Raw genomic sequence first — 21,050 nt, forward strand, 5'->3', positions numbered from 1 at the left:
AGGCTTGCAGGCTGGACTGCAGCTTTTGCAAAGAACAAACACATACACTGTTTCCCATCCTAGTGGCAAATGTCAAACTCCTATTTTTGCGTTTTCAAAGAAAGGGGGACCTTGCACTCATTTATTCTGCATGCATGAGAAAAGTCAGATCTAACAAAAGACCGGCAATATGCATACTCATGAGGCAAATATTCCTTCTCAAGCCTTGACAACAATGGTTTTCCCAGTTTACAGATCTGGAACTATCTTTTCTGACATAATTCTCTGGGTTCTTTATCTTCTCATCTCAGATGATGTTGTTCATGATATTCTTTTGGCTGCTGTTGTTCATGAAAGAGATGGTATTTTCTTTCAAGTTAGAGATTATATTAGAGGTGGCGGGGGAGGGAGAGAGAGAGAGAGAGATTTTAAAGAAATTGATTGGCCCATTGGCTCATGCAATTACGGAGGTTGGCAAGTTCAAAGTTTGTAGGATGGGTCAGCAGGCTAGAGACTCAGGGAGCAGTCAGTATTGCAGATCAAGACCACAGGCAGTCTGATGGCACAATTCCCTTCTCTTGCTAGAGGAGGTCAGTCTTTTGTTCTAATCAGGCCTTCAACTGATTATGAGGCCCACCCATATTATGGAAGGCAATTGGCTTTACTCAAAGTCCACCGATTTAAATGTAAATCTAATCTAAAAACACCTTCACAGAAGCATCAGGAATGATGTTTGGCCACATATCCAGGCACCATGGCCCAGCAAAGGTGACACATAAAATTAACTATCACAAAGGGCAAATAATTTTATATAGATATGAGCCATCAGTCTATTGAGCGAGGATATGAGACATGGCTAAGTCAAAACGACTGAAGAAGTTATATCTAAGCACAAAGAAAGAAACGAAGGCCCAACTGCCATCTTAAATGATGCAGCCATCTTAAATAATGCGGCCATCTTAAATAATGCGGCAATGGAGTAAGTTGTTTCGTTTTTCACGGTATGAGTGATGGAACTGCAAATACATAGCATGCTTTGGATAGAAGTCTTTAAAGAGCAGCCAACCTGTATAGATGAGGAGACCCAGACAAAGCAGAGAATTTAAGAAAATCTGAAAATACGGTGGTACATTGCATAGATGACACGAAAGAGCAAACAGCTAAGAAACCAGATAAAACTGGCCCTGGAATGCCCTATGTGGAATGTTGCTGAATATCTTCCAGTTTTTTTTCCTGAACTGAGATAAAAATTAATCCACATTGTCTAACCTCACAACTACTGGGCAGCAGAGAGAGACACAGCTCAAGGGTGTATGCTGGGTGATTGGACCAAAGAGACCTGTTATCAAAAACCGGCCTTTGTATATCCAAAACACAGACAATCAATGCATGGAAAATGGAATGTTCGATTACTGCCTTTATTTTGTTAGACCCATGGGAAAATGGGGGTATGGACCCTACCATGCCCACATCAGCACTGGCCAGCAGGCCTGGGGCTTCCATGCTTCCCAGAAAGACACTTGATAATCTGCCTTTCATGGGGTGGGGGCAGATCAGTAAGTATTAGTGAGTTATTGTCCCTTCCTCTTCATACAAATGCCAGCCGTACCCCTTTAGTTCACCAGTATTTGCACGGACCCTAGGAAACGTTATTAAGATTCAGGACCATTATCAGAGGGGACTTGGCAGAATCTCATCTTCTTTGGGAGACAGAACGCTGGCCCAGAAGTGGAGCTGTAACCTTCAGTCACCTGCTGGCATTGCTGCAATCTGATGCCTAAGAAATGAGGAGCCAGTGGGTCTTTAATGCCCAGTCAAGGCTTTGAAGCTGTGTCAAGACCACAGGACAAAGGCAGCACTGTGTATGCAAATCGAGAAACAAAAGAAGCTAAAATCCAAAGCCATTAAAAAAGTAACATCAGAAACTCAATACCCAGAGATGATTAGAGGCCCTGCACCAGTAGGAAACAGATGCCTAAAAGCAAAGCTGGGCAACACACCAAAACACACAGTGCGGGAAGGAATCTGGAGCGCCCGAGCCTGGCTAGATGTGCTTAGAAGCCTTGGCACACACAGCTCCCTTAGCCAAGTGGCAGCATCTGTGCGCCACAGAAAGCAAGCCCTAGGCCACCGCGGCTTCTGTACCTGGAGCACACACCCCCTTCATGAGAAGTTCCAGTGTGTGCCCCTGCAAGGCCAGCCCTCTTCCTGCCACAACCCTTGGCAGTTCGGTCATGGGGTAGCACATGCCTTCAGCAGGAGACAACACTGAGTGAACACCTTCGGGCACAGTTTACAACAGGGTGCATGCAACACAATGAGCTTCCGAGAAAACTTAGACTTTACTTTTAGGCCATTCCCAAAGCTCTAAAGGTGTGCTGAGGGTCCAGGAAACATCAGTCATGCAGAGTTATTATGGTTCATGAAGGTTCTTCATTTACGGTCACTTCCACGAAGGGGGTACTCACGCCAGATCGGAAGGGACCCCAGAGGACATCTCATCAAAAGCTTCTCAAGCCTGGCTGTACATTACCCCTCCCTGGGAAGGTTTCAAAATATGTCATTTGCCCTGGCCCTACGCCAGAAATTCAGACTTAAATGGCCCGGGGGTGGGGTCCAGGCATCGGTCTTTTCCAAAACCTCATCAAATGGTCCTAATAAGCAGCCACATCTGAGAACCACAACTCTAGCGTATCTCCCTTAGATTACAGAAGAGGAGACTGAGGCTTGGAGAGACTAAGTGACACGGCATGAGTAATTCCTCCCCGCCTTTCATCAGACAATATAAATGACCAAACGAGGACTGTTGCATACTGGCGGAAACATGGACAGTCTGCTTTGGGTTAGAAGCAATTGTCCTGGAGACCGGGGTGCACCAGCCAGCCCTCACCTTCCTCCCCAGGTGACTTTTTCTTTCTTGGCAGGATGCACTAAGCTAAAGAGTATCACTCACATTTTCTTGAGAAGCAAAAGACTAAAAAGGAAAATGGAGGCATAAACTGGAGAACCTTCACTGTGGGATTTTTGAAAGACCTGTCACCATAAGGACACAATCAAACCAGCGTGTGGAAAGGTACAACATTTAGCAATTGAGTTGTGATCGGCCCTCGAGAAGGCTGCCTGTAGGTGAGATTATAATAACACTACTGTATCAATGTAGGACAGCAGCGACAAATTCAGAACAATCCTTTGTATAGCGGACCGGGACAGTATGAATTTCCAAAAAGTTTTGATGTCATAACTAGTGAAGATGCCAGACTTAGGGACTTTGCAATATTATCTAATTAGGGCTGACATGCCAACTACTACAAGCAGACTAATATAATAGATTGTTTATATTTTTCACAAATGAGGGGAGGGGTTTTTAATGGCACGTCAAAGAGAAAATCAAAGGTAGGAAAGTTAAATACAAATAACAAAGGGACGAAGATTAGGAAATATGAGGACCAAAGTGGTTTAAATGACTACTGTTTATCTCAAGGAAATGCACTGGTTTGATTTCCCTCCACTCTATTAAGAGATGCTCATTAATAGCTATCTTTCCTTCTCTAAAACCTAATGCGTAATGAGCTCATGATGTGAGATACACTGAGCAAAGAAAAAGGTTTGAGGGAGTGTCATTTTATACCGAGCCCCAGTGCAAGGTGTTTCATCTCAAAGCAGTTTGGGGTACCATCTTAAAATCTTTTTTTTTTTTTTTTTAAATAGCCACTGTTGGAAGAAGGGAGGGCATATGTGTTTCACTGAATAACAAACACAAATAATGTCTGCCTGGCATAGCCTCTCCTTTGTAACCCTGTACCTCACTACTTTACTTGATGAGAAAACTCTTTGGCCTTCTGGATGGTTTAAGCATTTGGAACCTGGAGTTTAGAAGATTCCATGCCTCTGCCAAGCTCTGAAAATCTCATGGACTGTACTGTAGAGGCACGCATAGCCTTCAGTCCTCCCAGGAGGGTCCCCTGTTCCTCACGGTGCCTTCTGGGAGCCCATCTCTTGCAGTTCCCAAACCCAGAGGGGAATCCAAATTACCTGTGTACGTGTTTTAAGACCAGATTCCCAGGCCCCTCCCATGGGCCATCTGACTGAACGTGGCTGAAACGAGGCGCAGAAATCTAAGCAAGTAATATATGTCCTAGGTGTTGTGAGGCTCCTGAACCAGGATTTAGGAACCACTCGTCAAAGTCCAGCAGCCTTAAACCAAGAGGTGTGCAGAACAGTGACGAGGGTCATGTCCACTTAAGGCCAATGAACTCGACGAATGGACGGGAGTCACTTTTAGGCCACCTGAACTACTAATTTCAACATGATTGCCTGGATTTATGCACATAGCCAATCTGAGATGGCCAAATAAATAAAAGGATGTACAGACCATGTTTTAGTCCATTGATTCAGAAATTTGTAGTTTATCACACCAAAGTGAATTTTCTAGGGGGGAAATCAATGTGCCCAGTAAATCACAAAGGCTAACAAGACTGAGGAAAGGCAGAGAGGAGACATATAATTTTCTAAAATATTTTAGGATGCTGGCTGTTTCAATAAAATCCTTCTGAAATGGGAGACACAGTCCGGCTGTCTGAATGCTCTTCCCCTCCCCCAACCAGCTTCCAGCAGAAGGAAAATGGCAACATGGGAGCTGCATACACCATTACTGTTCAATGGTGCAGCAATGACATGAAAAGCCCTGATTCCACTTGGCAGCAACTTTCCACTATCTTGGCGGGTCTAAGCCATAATCACTGCGGTGTGTGGAGCTTGGACAGATTCTGGGGCTGGCTGGAAACCAAGAAACTGAAAAGCAGCCCAGCAGTCCAGCAAGAAACCCCGTGTTGGAAATGCCACAATCCCAGTTGTCCACAACCACATTTCTCACAGATAGCCCAGGAATTTACGTTCAACCGCTAGTCTCCAGAAAATTCTACCTTTCCCAAGACCCTGAAAAACAGCCATTTCTCCCTTAACATGACGTTTCAGAAGGATGCCAATCAACGTGCCTCCAGACATTCCCCTTTCTCAGGCTCATCTCTTGTGCTGTGAGAATAGGACGCTTGCTATAACCCCATACCCTCCGCACCTCTAAAACATATATAATCATTCTCAGACGGAAAAAGGGGCTGGAAAGAAAGCGTTCTACTTCCCTGTTGTCTAAAATGTGGGCACTTTGGGCTACCTTCATGCTTTTCATGGGCTTGACAACTGCCTTAATCTGTTCCAACAACTGGAACAAATGCCACAGACTGGGTGGCTTATAAACAATAGACATTTGCTTCCCACAGTTCTGGAAGCTGGAAGTCCAAGATCAGGGCGCCTGAATGGTCAGGGTCTGGTGAAAACCATCTTCTGGGTTGCAGACTTCTTGCTGTGTCCTCCTTACAGGGAGGAAGCGGTGAGGGCATCTCTCTCGAGCCTCTTTTGAAAGGCACCAATCCCACTCATGTAGGTGGAACCCTCCCAACGCCCCCACCTCCTAATACCATCATCATCTTTGGGGGTTAGGATGCCAATATATGAATTTGGTGGGGGGACACATTCAGACCACGGCAACAGACAAAATGGAGAAAGATCCATTTAAGGAACCTACTCTCTCGTGCCTCAATAGACTTTGAAGTGATTCAACCTAGAAGGTAAAGAATTCTTACAACACAGCCAATTTATCAATGAAACCAGGTACTCATGGGAGTGCTTCAGCAGCCGTGGCCTGGTCCCATTCTCAGGAGCACAGAGCCCACGATCATTACGGATGTGATCATTTATGTTTCTGAAATGCACATCTTCTAAGGGTCTTGACACATTAATCAGAAAACACTAGAGGGGGTAGTTTGCATCGTATTTGCAGAGGAACAAAAATGTCATCAGCTAAACCATCAAGTCAGCGACAGGCCTCAGGCCTACTGAATTTGCCAAACAATGACAATAATAATGACCTCAATTAAATGAAACGTGTTACCAAGTCTTACGTTCAGCCCTGGCAGGTGTCACGAAGCTAGATTGGAAGTCTAAGTCTGATATGATTTTCGTATGCTGCTCCCAAAGAGGAAAATACATGCCCTCCCGTCAACTCTTAAGGTTTAATTCATGCAAGAGACTTGGCCGATGCCACAGCCACAATCTGAATGGCAGCAAGTCCCAGGGATTAATTACAGCCACATTTTTTATTTTTATCTTGCACGGCTTTTCAATTATTACCTATAATGAGATCCTTTTGTATTTTTTTTTTTACTTTTATGAACATTAGCATACAACTTTCCTACCAGCAGAATGGAGAGGTGAGGGAAACGTAATAGGATCCTGATTCCTTAACCTCTAGTTCTCTTGCTGGCAGCTTGCCAAGCCTGCTGGTTCTGGAAAGCAGTTACTACTCTCGTCTCGGGGCCCTCAGGGCTCCAGAGAGGCCTGATGAGGGTGTAAGGGTCACCACCCAACCGAAACGCCACCAGGGGCCAGGCCAGCCTCTGAGTCGGATTGTGCACAGAGAGTGGGCTGATGGGGACACAACTGTCTGGAGAAAGTGCAGGGGACAGCAGCTACTCAGCCGTAACAGTCATGGCTGTGTACAAGTGCAGGCCTGGAGAGGCAGGGCTGCTTATCCGGGCTTGCTCAGTTAGTGAAAAGTTATCCAGTTACGTATTTATAATAAGTGAACTTTTTGGAGGCATAGGACACTTCATTATTTATTTATTTTTTTTAATGAGCTTAGGACCAGATTTTCTGGGGGCCAGAGACATAGGCACAAGAGAACAGGATGAGTGTGATCAGGGAGGGGCTCAGAGTCACTACCTGGACACAGGTGTCGTGTGAAGCGGGGCACGAGTGTCAGTGGGCTGGCAGCGTTGTTAGAACCTGGGATAGAGAGGGTGCTTTCAAAACATCCCCCTTCTGCAGAGCCGGCTGAATAAAACGCTCATATCTTGGTGAGCATTAGCTGCAGGTATATTCATAGAAAGTTTCTAGAAGAATGCACAAGAAAGTGTTAACACTGGTTGCCTCTGGCAGGTGGTACGGGGCAGAAGGGAGGCTTACTTTTGACCATACTCCCATGCATGCTGCTTGAATTTCTACTGTGGGTGTGTGTTATTGTTTCAATTTTAAAAAGATAAAGTCAGGGAAGCAAGTTTTTTAATTACTTAAATCGCTATTAAATAACTCCACATGGACCCTAAGAGATTTAAAATATTTTCAGATCAGCCATTTTTGATGTGCTAAACAACCTAAGTGCAATTCAATGAGCAAGTCACTCCACTGAGAATAAAAACGTCAGGACATACACCGTACACGCTTTGTAATTCCTGATGAATAGTAACGATGATTTAAACACACACAGTGAAAGCACTTCATAATATGGCAACTGGAGAATAGAAGAGGCCTAACAACCATACTGTAGGCGACTCACTTTCCTTCCGACTTTAATTGTACTGTATGTTATTGGAAGAAATGTGCAGAAACAAGCCTTATGAGAGTCCTAGTATGGCCCCTATATGAGCCTTAGAATGCCCTGCTGTACTGTGCCATAGACTTGAAGACAGAGCCACACAATGATATGACCCATGTGTACGTTTAAGTGTTGGAAAAAGAACTGCGGCGTAACCAGCAGCCTTCCTGGTCACAAAGCCTTCACTGTTCATTCCTACGACCACCAGAGACAGCGGAGGGAGCGGGCCATGAGACGCTTGGAGACCTGGAGTCACCAAGAAACTCGGTGGTGGACTCACCTGGAGACAGGAGCTGAAGATAAATCTGTAAAACCAAACCCTGCTTAGAATAACTGGCATGCTCCTTTCCACCATGGGTGACAGTTGTTAGAACACAATCAACACTAAAACAGCCACACACATAGGATTTAAAATCTAGAAATCTGTTATCTCATCCAGACACTTATTCACTATATAATATATGAAGGTGAAATCCTTGAACTGTGCTTTACTTTCCCATCCATGGACGTGAATTAATAAAATAGAACCAGGGCAATTTTGGGGCATTCTCTCTAACCCTGCAGACAATCTGTCATAACTAGAGCGGTGGGCTCGGTGACACGTATTCGTCGCTTCAGTTTTTACCCAAAGGAAATATATAACGCTGAGGGCCAATCGTGTTTTGAAATTGGAGAGTGGGGGAAGGATAGATCGTTTTCTCCAATCATTTGGAAGAAAGTTCAGTTTGGGGGTCAACCACATCTAAGACCGCTAATGAAAAAGGTTGAACAGAACCTGATGTTTTTAGTTTTGCCAGTATGAACCCCAAGTGTTGCAGCCACCATGTGGATGAATGATGCTGCTTTATTCATTTGCCACTAACAATACTTGATAATGCTTCTTTCTGTTGCTAGGTGCTGTGAGCACAGCAGGTCACCTGCATGTGTGTATACAACCCACCTTGAATCTTGTTCTGTTCCTATGAAATCGACCAACATAGAAAGCAGAACAGTGATGAGGGTTATGTCCACAGTAACTTGAGTTCAGTAACTAGAAAGTGACAAAATTATCAAGACAGCGGAAGGGAACCTCTGAGTCCGTTACGTCATGCAAGCAGAAGGGGCCATTCTTGTGTGAAAGAAACACTGGCGCTCTTACCTTCCTAAGTTGGGTCAACTGACAGAAGCAAAAACTAGAACTAATTGGTCCTTTCTTAATCTTAAACAAACCCTCTCTACTCCGTCTGTGACATTAACTGCCTGGGTCACATCCTGGCTCCAATATGCACTGGCCTTGTGACCTCAGGGAAGTTACTTAAATTCTCTGTGCCTTAGTTTCCTTTTGTGTAAAGTGAGGCGTGTAACGGCACGTCTCACCTAGGGATACTGTCAGGAGCAAGTCAGTTACCACACCAAAGCGTTTAGAACAGCACCTCCATAAATGTTAGTGTTCATCATGCAGATCATTTTTTGTTGGAAGGAAGAAAAAAGAGTTCCTTTGAAACATTATATAGATATACTGAAATCTTCATTTGGGAAGATAGAGGTAAAAGAGATGGGACAAAAGGAAAATATGGATAGGAAATAGCAACTAGTTAGTAGCATTTACGTAAAAGATACTGTTCATACATTATCTCATTTGCTGTTATAATAAATCTTTGAAGTAGCTGTCATTCATCATTTCCAGACGAGGAAGCTGCATGCAGAGGCAGATGCATCCACAATCACACAGGAGATTGGAACCCTAGTCCATCTGACCCTAAGCTTGCAGACTCCCTCCTCAGAACTAAACCACCAGGCGGGAAATAAGGAACAGAAGGGAGAAAGGGGAGGAAAACAGAGTAATGGAGAGAAGGAGACTGACGTATCATCTGCTTTTTCAGCCATGAGCTGAAGTTTCTCTCCAAAGGAATAACATACACATTCAATGTCAAGATTGTAATGATAAAAGGTGACATCATTCTCACTGCTGCTGCTGAAAGCTATCCTGAATGGTCGATTGGAACATTTTATAAACACACATATATTTGTATATCTAATTAAACATTCACCTAAATGTTACTGGTTGAAAATGTGGAGATAAATCCAAGCTAATCCCCAAACACGGCACAGATGAGTAGCGCACAGAAGGCTGGAATCAGTACCCAGAACAAGTAGCGGCTTATCATTGTTAATGTTTTTATCAATAGACTTTCACCTCTTTATTTAGGAAGGCATACAATGGTCCCCAATATAGTATAGTACTTTTTAAAACTCGACCAAATGAAATGCCCAAATCATTCTGTAATGAGATGGCAGTTACTACCTTGTGAGTACACAGACCTTGTGTATCCCAACCGTCTTTCCACAGGTTCTCCAAAAGCAAACTGAATGTATCTTTTGAGTCACATGTTTTTTCCTTGGGCCCTGCTCCATGTTTCACTATCATAGTACTTGGCCCCGCTCCCCTTAATCATAGGTTTGGGAAGGGGGATGACATCAGCCTTCCTTCTGTTGCTAAGGCCACTGTTCGTGGCTCCACTGAATTAAAGAGAACCTGTGGCTGTGCACTGCCGCATGTCACAATGCTTCACAGTTTCCTTCGTCTCGGCACGGCAGTGAGTCCCATGAACTCAGTGCAGGCTTTACTTGGAACACAAGGAATATCTTCCCTGGTTCCACATCACAAAGCTGCGTGATAGTTGAAGGAAAACAGTTTGGTGGGGTTTTGAGATCAGATGGGTAAATGTGACAAGTTTTCCTTGTTGCTGGTACAAAGCATCTCTAAAATGATAAGCTTTCCTTAATTCAACCTAATCTGAATAAACTTGATGCTGAGATTACTGCACTCATTTTCTGAAAGCAACAGTTTTCAGGTCAATTTGTTGATACTCATTTCACCTGTCTGTGCAGTGCAGACCTGGTCCAGAAATTTAAGTGAGAACAAAAAAAAATCCTATCACTGGGAAGTCTGAATGTGATCCACGAGCCAAGCCTCTCAATTACCCATACAGGAAAGAAGTCTTATCAGATGCTCCTCTAGCCACGCTTAGAGGTCAGCCAATGAGAGAGAAGAGTGAGTCTGCCCAGAGCTCCTGAGAAAAGATGAAGGGGAAGCTGGCACCCAGGCTCTGTGTTCAGCAGGGTTCTGTTTTGTAAGGTTCTGGGTAGCTCACAACCATCTTTGCTGAGTGGATACTAACCAGCCTGGCATCTCAGAATGTTGAGTAGAGCTTGGGACTGACAGACTAGAGGTAAACAACTAGCAGAAGCCCATCAAAGTTATAGCATCCTAAACTGAGGTACCACCTCCTCCTGGAGAGTTATACCTTCCCAGCCAAATACTCCCCTAGGGCCAGTCTCAAAGTCAGCAGCTGCAGTGGTACAGTGCAACGAATTCAGAGATTTGTAGTCAGTAGACCTGCCACCCACTTTGTCTCCCCTGACGGGAAACTCTGGTGAATGTCCTTTATTTTATTTTATGATTTTTGTCCTCCTGTTTCCTTTTTCTAGAACCCTTCTTTCTCCCCAGGTTTTAGTGGATTCCTACTTGTCCTTCAAAACAGAGTTCAAACTAAGTGTCACCTCCTCAAGAAGCTTTCCATGACCACACAACTGCCCCAATCTGATTTAGAAGTCCTTTGTCGCTCCCCCAATTCCTGTAAGTGCCATTCAGATCACCTTACACTGCTCAGGGGGAAAAAAAAAAAGCCATATTTGTCTGTGAGCAGCCACATCTTATTCAACTTTTCTCGGCCCAAACCTGGCACCGTGCCTGGTTCTCGCCAAAGAAGGTCATTAGGGACATATGCTTGTATAACCTCTCTGTGCCCGTTTTCTCAGCTATAAAAGGGTATAAATACAGTCTATACCTGATAGGGTTATGATGGAGATCAAACCAGAACATGAATGTAAAGTGCTTAGAAGAACTGTGAGCTCCTGTCATCAACCATTTGTGAAATTAACCAATAAATGTAACCGGAGTAAGTCAGTTGCTTTAGACAGAATGTCTTCTATGAAATGGAGATAACTTTATTTCTTTACAGAATGGTAGTGAGTGAGGATTAAATGAGATGAAACAGTTGATGAAAGTACTTTGAGAGCTGTAAAGGACTATTTAAAAACTGCCGTTTGGGGTATTACCTAATAAATGATGCAAGGTTTGTAAGCCAGAACTCAAAGAAGGGATTTTACTGGCTAATGCACGGGTTGCCCAAGGCCTTACCCAAGCCTTGGATTTTGTCCTTACCTCTCCAACACTGGCCATAAAGAACAAGGTGCAGTTCCACAAATGAGGGTAGGGGTGCATAGGTTCCAAAGGTCTATGCAGAATTAGAATATTACCCACCTAAACTGAACCCGTGTCCATAGAACCTGGAGCATCCAGGGCACCTAGTATATACAGTCATTGCTGGTTGATTCTGGGCACATCGTAAAATCTACGAATTCAAGAGCCAGAAAGAATTCTTGAAAATCAGATTTCACATTTATTCCAATACCCTCATGTTACTGATGAGGAAACTGATGTCTATGGCTCCCGAGCAACTGTCCCCAAGCTGCATTTCATGCTAGTGACAAACAACTCAAGTCTCCTAATTTGTAGCTTCTGGGTTTATGTAAGTTTTACTGATGTCATGTTCCCACCACTACCGTTTAAGGACAGTATTTAGGGACAAATGGGTTCAAATTCCAGTTTTAACCATTTATTAATTCTGTAACATGAAGCAAGTTGTTGAGCTCAGTATTTTTGTTTGTAAAATAAGGATCATAGTATCTCTTTTACAAGTTTAGTGTATGATAAAAGAGGTAATGTCTGGACATTAATGCCTGTGTAGGTAGCAAACCCCGTACCTACTACCTGCTTCACCCCTCACTAACCTCCTATAGTAACTATCGTAATGTTCTTTAAGCAATGCTTACAGATGAAAACCATAGGGTAAAACATCTCTTTTGGGAAAAAAAAAAAAATCTAAGAACTGACATTTGAGGAATGTTCTTTTGGTGTTTAAGTGGTTAAAAAAAAAAATCCTTCCTTCTGCTTTAAAACCTGGCTGCACCAGCATTCCCACTTTCCACATCGCATGCGTGCCCTTCTCCGTGGCAGCGGTCACGTATAGCAGCGCATATAGTAAAGCAGTGTATAGCACAGTGCTGCACTATATCTCATGTTTGCTTTCTCACCTCTGCACCTCTCCCACCAGGTACAGTCAGGCTGCCAACTCCAGCTACTGCTTTATCCATCCTTCTTTTTCTGCCCAAACGTTGCTTTAAGAATAAGTCTTGTCGGGCGGACAGCTCCCTTTCTCAACACGAGATAGAAACTGCTCCGGAGTGACCTGGGCTCTGTCTTCCTGGGGAAAGTCCTTCTGTGCATGTACCTGGCTGCCTATCTCCCCTAGCCCATGTCCACGTCCTCCTCCACAGACCCCCGGGCGGCTCACCTGGCCACCAACTTCTCGCCCAATGATACCTGCGTTTATAAAGCTGCGGGACTGGACGGACTTCTCAAGTTGGGGAGGGCAGCCAACCCCACTGACGCCCTGGCCCTCCCCGCAGCAAACCCAGGAACCAGGCCCAGGGCTCTATCCCTAAGGGCAACAAAATTTGGCTGTTTGCCTTCTTGAGAGCGGCTCTGTTCCCAGGACGCAGTACCCAAGACCGCCCTGGGCCGTTTCTATCTACGGCGGGAATGCGTCCCCAGAGGGTGCACGGGCGGGGACAGCCTGGAGCGCTCAGAGGGGACAGGGCCCACGGTGCTGGCGTGCTTGGGATGACACGGCAGGTCCCCCCTCGCCTCAAAGTCTGGATCCAGATCCCCTCTTCGTCCCCCGCGTCCCCGAGAACCAGGAGCCATTTCCCCCCAGCTTCAGGGTGGGGAGCAGGCGCCGGGCACCGGGGAGCCAGGGCGGCACACTCTTCACCGGCCACCCCAGTCATTCCAGAGCCCCACTGGCGAGCTGCAGTTGCGTTTCATGCCGCGTCTGGAGGAGTAAGCGGCGACCGGCACCTTTATCCCCTCATCCCAGGGCGAGGAGTATGAGGTGGGGAATTGAGGGAACCTCCCGAATTGAAAGGGGGAGAAGCTAGCACTCTTGGGGTCTCCTCCCCAGGCGCGTGTCCGGGAGAGCGACGAGGCCGCCCACATCCACACAGCCCACCAGGAGCTCAGGGAGGCCGGTTATCCCGGTGAGCACCCCACGCGTACACAAACCAGCGCGTCCTTCCGCAACCGGACCGCGCCACCCGCGCAGGACCCGCGCAGGCAGCGAGGGCGTGTGCGCACCACGCTTCCCTAGCCCCGCAGCGGCGGAGTGAAGCCCCCACCCAGGTCTCCGCCCGCCGCCGCGGCCCGGGGTCCCTGCCGGCTCACCAGATGGCCATCCTGCTCTTGGGGTAGTCCAGCCGCTCCAGGCAGCCGAGGAAGTGAGGCAGCGTGTGCGCGGCGTTGCGGGCCAGGACGGCCACCAGCACCGTGGGTCTCTGCAGGGGTGACTCGGGGAAAACCCTCGCCTCCTCTTCGTCGTCCTCCGAGTCCCGCTCGGCGGTAAAGCGCGCCGGGCAGCCGCCGCGGAGCAGAGCCCAGAAGAGCAGCAGTGAGCAGGCGAGGGTGGCGGCGGGGCGCGCAGCCATGTTCAGGGCTTGGGGCCGGCGGGAGGACCCGCCGCGAGCGCCGAGCGGGGCTGCCCGAGGACGCCCGAGGCGGGCTGCGAGGGGCGGACCCGGGATGCGGCTTGCCCGGCCGGGGGCGCGCGCACACTGGCACCGACCTCCGCAGCCCCTGACCCTCCCGCCGCCGCTGCACCGCCCAGGCCCTGGAGCGGGGGCGCACCGCGTACCTGCCAACGCCAGCGCTCGCCCGGGGCTCAGGCTCGCAGACAGTCGTGTCTGTGGGCTGTTTGTACTGGGTCCTGCGGAAAGTTCCTCCAGTCCAGGCTCAGCTTGTACAGCTGAGGTCTGTGGCTTCCCTCAGAGCTGTGAGGTGTGGCCCTGTCTGCCAATGGGCGTGTGTGTGTGTGTGTGTGTGTGTGTGTGTGTGTGTGTGTGTGTGTACATAAGGGTACCACTCCAAGAAAATTTATTCTGCTTTTGCAAACCGCAGTCTAAAGTCCTTCACAGTGATGCAATGTATCCAGTTTTTCATAATGCACCTATTGACTAAATGGGTAGAGTTCTAAAATGGAAAGTCACCCAACTATTCATTATGATAAACAATTTTTTGACTTCCACAAAGGCAGCATGTTTGCATTTAGTTATACACTTAATTTCTCCCGAAGTTCATTCTTGACTGAGTAGACCTTGGCTCACACCAAGTTTGAAGACTTGGCGAATTTTACAGCGAGATGGAACCCTTGAAATTAAAGGAAAGTCCCTTGTGGGTCAACGTTCCGAAGCCCCATCCTGCCTGACAACCCTGGATCCTGAGCTTCCTGATGGGATGGCATGTGAAAGAGGAGATTCGCTTGGATGGTTTTCTTCTTTCTAATGACCTAAGCTAACAAAGAGAGGGGAAAATCCACACCTGTTAGAGGACAAGAGATATAAAGAAGAAGAGAAGGAGAAAGAACACACTTAGCATGTAAACTAAAATTACGAGGCTCCACTGCTAAAGGATATTAGTTCTTGAGGATAACACAGGGAAGCCAGCAATGAAATCGGGGGTTTCTTCTTTGTGGGACTGTGTGGGCTTTGCTCACCGGATGTGCCCGCTGGATTGACACCAGTGCACGTTCATGACCTCCCACCCTAGCTTGCCCTGGGTCCTACCCCGTAGTCTTTCTACTAGTGTTGTCCTTCCTTCTCTGCAACTATTAGAAGCCTTCACCACTCTCCTTGGATCCCCTTTCGACCTCAGAAGAACTCACCTTCTTTATTGAACTTCCTCCACACCCCGGTCTCGAACATCTCTCCCCACATACTCCTGACTCGCAGGTGCCTATTGGTGACAGAGTCTCTGATCCCCTCCTCTCCCCTCCTAGTCATTGACTTTTCGCCATCATTTATCTCCACTCTCTCCCCGCATCTTTCCCTTAAGCCAAAAACTAAGTCAGTCTTCTCCTATCCTTAATTGCTTTTTTTTTAAATTTTGTGTTTCCTTTACCCCTAACCCTAACACTAACCCTAACCCTTCTTGCTTCTGTGGTTCCAGCTACCTGAAATTCCAACCTCTCCATCCCCTTCTGCCCACTGTCCTTTTCTGGCTTATTTTCAATACTCAGTTCAAAGACAGTTCTTTAAGGAGACATTTCCTAACTCTCTCCACTCCCTTATCCACCTTTTCCGTCATAACACCGTAACACATACCAACTTTTTATATTATTTGTTCATACAGTACATCTCAGTTATCCATGCATTTCCAGAACCTGTGCCTTGGCATAGAATAGACACGGAATAATTGTTGGAACGAATGAGTGAATACAGTTTAAGGGACCCATCTAGTCGTCTTAAATGAGATACAGGAGTATATTTTAAATTTGTATGCATTTGTTTGGAATTGAAAAAAACATTTTTCTATAAATACTATTAGGTAGTTCTTGAATACAGGCCAGAGTATAGACGAAACTTTGACATTTGCCACAGGGAAGGGAAGGGAGAAGGAAGGAGGTAGGAATGGAGGGAGGGATAGAAGGAAGCAAGGAGGGACATGACAAACAAAGTATAATTAGTCCTTTTATGCCAAAGCCTCCAAATTCAATGATTCGTTGAAGTCTGTTTTACTATAGGATATAAAAGTGTGTTGGAAATGGAAAAAGAACAAAAGCACTTAAATCCACTATTCCACCACAACCACTGTTAACATTTTGGGATAACTTTAATATGGCATTTTCAACTTGGATATTTTCAATATGGGTTTGTGCTCATTCCTCATTAGTGAGACTCAATACCCATGATGATAGCAGATGTTGGACAAATATCTAGAGAAAGAGATGGGCTATTGTGGGGACCCTGACTTGCTTTTAATGACTTTTCATATTTACAAAGCCAAGTATTATTTAAGACTGCATATATGCAGCTGTTTGTATACAGAAATAGCCAAATTATTATCCCTTTGTACTCTAAACCTCAGAAAACTTTTAATATAAAATATTTAATAAACATGGAATATATATATATACATGTATATGAATATATAGTTTACTACTAATAAAATGAATGTCCATATACCCAGCACTCACCTTGAGAAACAGAACATGACCATTAACTTTGAGGCTCTTGGTATGTCCCTTCCTGACACAATACTCTGCTCTACTCCCCAGAGATAAGCACAAGACTGCATTTTGTATTAATCAGTGTTTTAATTTTATTTAGAACTTTACCTTCTGTGATGGTAAATTTATGTGTCAACTTAGTCAGGCTTGGGTACCCAAAATTTAGATCAAATCAGTCTAGCTGTTGCTGTGAGGTACTTTTTGGATGCAATTGACATTTAAATCAGTAGACTTTGAGTAAAACATTATCTTTCAGAGTGTGGTGGGCCTCGTTCAATCAGTTGAAGGCCTTAAGAGACAAGGCTGAGATTTCCTGGAGAAGGAAACAATTCTGCCTCCAAACTGCCTTCAGACTCAAGACTGAAACATTAACTCTTCCCTGAGTCTCCAGCCTGCCCTGCATATTTTGGATTTGCCAGCCCTACACTTGCATGAGCCAATTCCTTAAAACAAATCGATCTTTCTGTCTCTCCTTCTTCTCTCTCTCTCCCTACCCCTATCTCTCACCCCCACACACACCTTTGCACACGTGCACATCCTATCGGTTCTGTTTCTCTGGATAGCCCTGACTAATATGCCTCCTAAATATGCCTCTAATAGGCATAGTGTTGCCTCTATTAGAATTTTTCTCACATACCGTACAATTTGCCTACTTAAAGTATGCAATTCAATAGCTTGTATTATATTTACAGAGTTATGCGACATCACCACAGTTAATTCTGGAACATTTTCGTCGCCCCCAAAAAGAAATCCCATATTCATTAGCAGTCAATCTGCATTCTCTCCCAACCCTAGCCTTAGGAAACCACTTACCTATTCTGTCTCTATTGATTTGCCTGTTGTAGACATTTCACATAAAAGGAATTACGCAATATGTGGTGATTTGTGACTGTCTTTTATCCCTTAGCATAGTGTTTTCAAGGTTTACCCATGGTGTAGCATGTATCTGTACTTTATTTCTTTTTATCATTGAATAATATTCTATTATATGGACCTACCACATTCTATATATGCATTCAGCAACCGATGGACATTTGGGTTGTTTCTACTTTTGATCTATTATGAATACTGCTGCTGTGAGCATCCATGTGCAAGCTGTATTTGAAATTTATGTAAATGTAATCATATTTTATATATATTTTCTGTGACTAATATTTTGCACTATGCATTAGGTTTTTTGAGATTCATCTAAGTTGTTGATTGAAGCTATGGCTCATTATTTTCACATAGTAATACTTTGTATGAATGCACAACAATGGATTTATCTATTCTACTATTAATAGATACTTGGCTTGTCTTCATTTTTTTCTGTTACAACCAATACTTCCATAAATATTCTTGTATATGTCTCCTGATCCAAAGGAGATAATTTTTTTTCACCATAATCATCAGTTAGAAACACATTTAGTATCATGGTATGCTATAAATATGTAACAAACAAGAATTTCATGAGGCAATACTTAGTAACAGTTATTCTAACTATATGCAATGCACACTGATATTATATTTCCTATTCTATTTTAAAATTCATTTTAAAAAACTGGCCCCAACGCATTCATGTTTACTTTACAAGCACTAGTGGATCCTTATTGTCCATTTGAAAAGTACTGCTCTAGGCTATGTACCTGGGAGCAGGTTTTGCTGGATCATAGGATTTGTGCATCTGCTCTACTTTTCAGCCAACTCTTGAGGTTTTGTTGCCAATTTCATGGGTATGTTATGGTACCATCTTGTCTTAATTTACATTTTCTCACTCTAACAATGTAGATGAGCACCAATTTTATTTGCTGGCCGTTTATGTCTTTTTTTTTTTCCTGTTTATTCCCATTTTCCCCCTAGAGAGTGTTTTAATTCCTAATTGAGTTTTAGGAGTTCTGTTTATATTCTGGAAGTGAATCATGTCATTCAATTATGGGTTACAGATGCCTTCTCCAAGTCTATAGCTTTTTGTCCTCCACGATCTTTGTGTCAAAAATTCTTAATTGGAATATAGTCAAATTTATCAAACTTTTTTTTCACATGGTTGGTGCTTCTTGTGTCTTAAGAAATTCTTCTCTATTTTAGGGTCATAAAATATTCTTATATTTTCTCCTAAAATCTTACATGTTTTGTGTCTCGTTTTAAGCCTTTAATCTATCTGGAGTTGATTTTGTTTATGGTGCAATTAGGGATCCAATTTCTTTTTATACAAACATATGTACGTATATATATGCAAAATACATTGCCTCAACTCCTCCCTGTGACATCATTTCTGTCCAAATTTGTGTGCCTGTACTTGGTTCCATCGGTTTACTTATCTATCCCTGTACCGATATCACATACTCTTAATTATAACATTTATAATAAGGTCCTTCGGTTTGTTCATCAGAAGAATCTTGGTTATTTTTGGCCCTTTATGTCCACATTTCAGAATCAGCTTATCAGGGATTAGGAAAGTCCCTGTAGGGATTGTGATTAGAATTGCTAGAATTTATAGATCAATTTGGAGGAAATTGCCATCTTTACAATATTGAATCTTTCTCTTCAGAAGCACAGTATGTCTTCCATTTAGGTAAGGTCTTCTCTCGTGATCTTGGGTAACATTTACAATGTTCTCCATAAAGAGTTTGCTTATCTTTACTAGGTACCTTATTTTTGTTGTTGTTTTTTGCCCCAAATGTAAGCCATATTTTAAAATTTTAAATATATCCTGATTTTGTAAATGGGGAATTTAGATTGCACTGTTAAATTAACGAGAAATTGAATTACTCTAAATTCTTTTCTGAATGATAAAACCCCCTCATATATGCTCATTCACATGAATAGTAAAATATAGCATTCTAAATATTTTACCCAAAGTGTAAACATCTCACGTACTCTCCTTGAGACACAAAGAATGGGAAATTGTGTGCTTTATGTACAAAAGAAGGAACAAAATATATATGAACATTCTTACAAGCAATGCATTAAAGCTGATCCAGAATGCTAGCGTAAATTTTTCAGCTTGAGATCATTGTCTTATATAATACTGTGTAAAAAGTTTTTCTTCTAAAAATTCACATCACAACTCAAAGTATGTTTTTCCTCTTGAGATTCTAACTGAATTAATATGTCTTGGCCTAGACATTACAGATATTTTTGTGGGAATAATATGGTCTGGCTCACATATCAAGATGGGAAATCAGTAGAGCAAGTGCCAGATTACATTGAACTTGATCACATCCAGTATACTCAGGGGGGCATTTTATTTGTTGTTACTTACCTAGCTTTTTTTCCAAACCACTTTGCTTCTCTAATATGGTGAACTATTTAAGTATTTGTAAAAGGAGAAATCCTTCACTCTATCAAGCGCTGAAACTCAAACCTGTTCTCTATGGATTTCAGTCTACATTGCCACAATAGCCATTTGGATTCTAACCCTTTAAAAACTAGGTTGTTTTAAGTGTTCTCAAATCCTTTGTTTCTTTGTTCTTAGCCGTACCCAATTACCAAGGTCTATTTATAAAATTTCATGGCTTAATACAAAAGCCAAGAGAGACTCCATTTTCGTCTTTTTAAAATAGACAATGACATTGCAATTCATAAGCACTTAATATTCGTGCTTAAACGTCTCTTGCTTTTTGTAAGCAATAGATCATCATCTATTTGCCAGAGGGTAGCATTACCTGTTGTCTTTTCAGCTTACAGGCCTTGCCGCTTCTTTCTGGGATTCCCTACCACCCACCCTCCCTCGGTTTTTGTCTTAAACTCAAGTTTAAACTGAAAATCTTCCCCTGAAGATAGTTAAGCCCTTGTTCACATCGTACTTAATTCCATGGGATTTCCTTACTGATTTATAAAATTTACCCTCTACTCATATTAGGAACAAAATGCTCTTAATGCCACTATAAATACCATCATCTAAATGGATTGGGAGGTCGAAGAGAAAGATTTATTCGCTTCCAATGACTTGAATTAGTGTCAGTGTTCAGTGCTTTAAGGAGCCTATTAATTTCAGTGCCGTTTGCTTCTTTAGAGCTTAGCAGGGGCTTTCTGGAGACAAATGCTAATGACTTGATTCAAATGCAATGCATTCTAGCACAATTTATGGATCTTCACGTGTGGTTTTACATCACATTCAGGAATAGATGCACTTCTCCCTGTGTGTAATATGCGTATATTCCTTTTTTTTTTTTTTTTTTTGATGCATTCAAACTTTTTATCTGGCTTTCAACAGTTTGACTTCAGCATGGACTTTGTTGCATTTATTTTACTTGGTATTCATTGAGCATTTTGTACCTGCAAATTTCTGTCTTTCATCCAATTTGGGGAAATATTTTATTCAACTTTTTTTCCTGCTTCATTCTCTTTCTTTTCTCAGCTGGGTGTTCTATTTATAGGTATGTTCGATTGTTTGATATCATATTGTGGGTCTCTGAGGCTCTGTTCATTTTTTGAAAATCATTTTTCTTTGTTTTTCATCTTGGATGATTTCTTTTGCTCTACCTTCAAGTTCACTT

The 21,050-nt window shown here is 43.5% G+C and overlaps 1 protein-coding gene across 2 annotated transcripts in view; it reads right to left on the bottom strand.

The window, feature by feature from the left end:
• Positions 1-14,338, bottom strand: part of COLGALT2 (collagen beta(1-O)galactosyltransferase 2) — an 86,296-nt gene extending 71,958 nt beyond the window's left edge. Inside the window, exon 1 of one of the 2 annotated variants that reach the window (XM_019739235.3) lies at positions 14,203-14,338. Coding sequence is in view for 1 of the 2 variants with exons in the window: in XM_019739073.3 (XP_019594632.2) it covers positions 13,737-13,996 (260 nt within the window). In the remaining variant the exon portion in view is untranslated. Of the gene's footprint in view, positions 1-13,736 lie in introns of both variants that reach the window. The other variant, XM_019739073.3, reaches the window with a different exon arrangement.
• Positions 14,339-21,050: the final 6,712 nt, after the last annotated feature.

Source organism: Rhinolophus sinicus, chromosome 11 (assembly GCF_057876585.1).
Source record: "Rhinolophus sinicus isolate RSI-liver-muscle chromosome 11, RSI-T2T, whole genome shotgun sequence".
In the NCBI taxonomy this organism is placed as follows: Eukaryota; Metazoa; Chordata; class Mammalia; order Chiroptera; family Rhinolophidae; genus Rhinolophus; species Rhinolophus sinicus.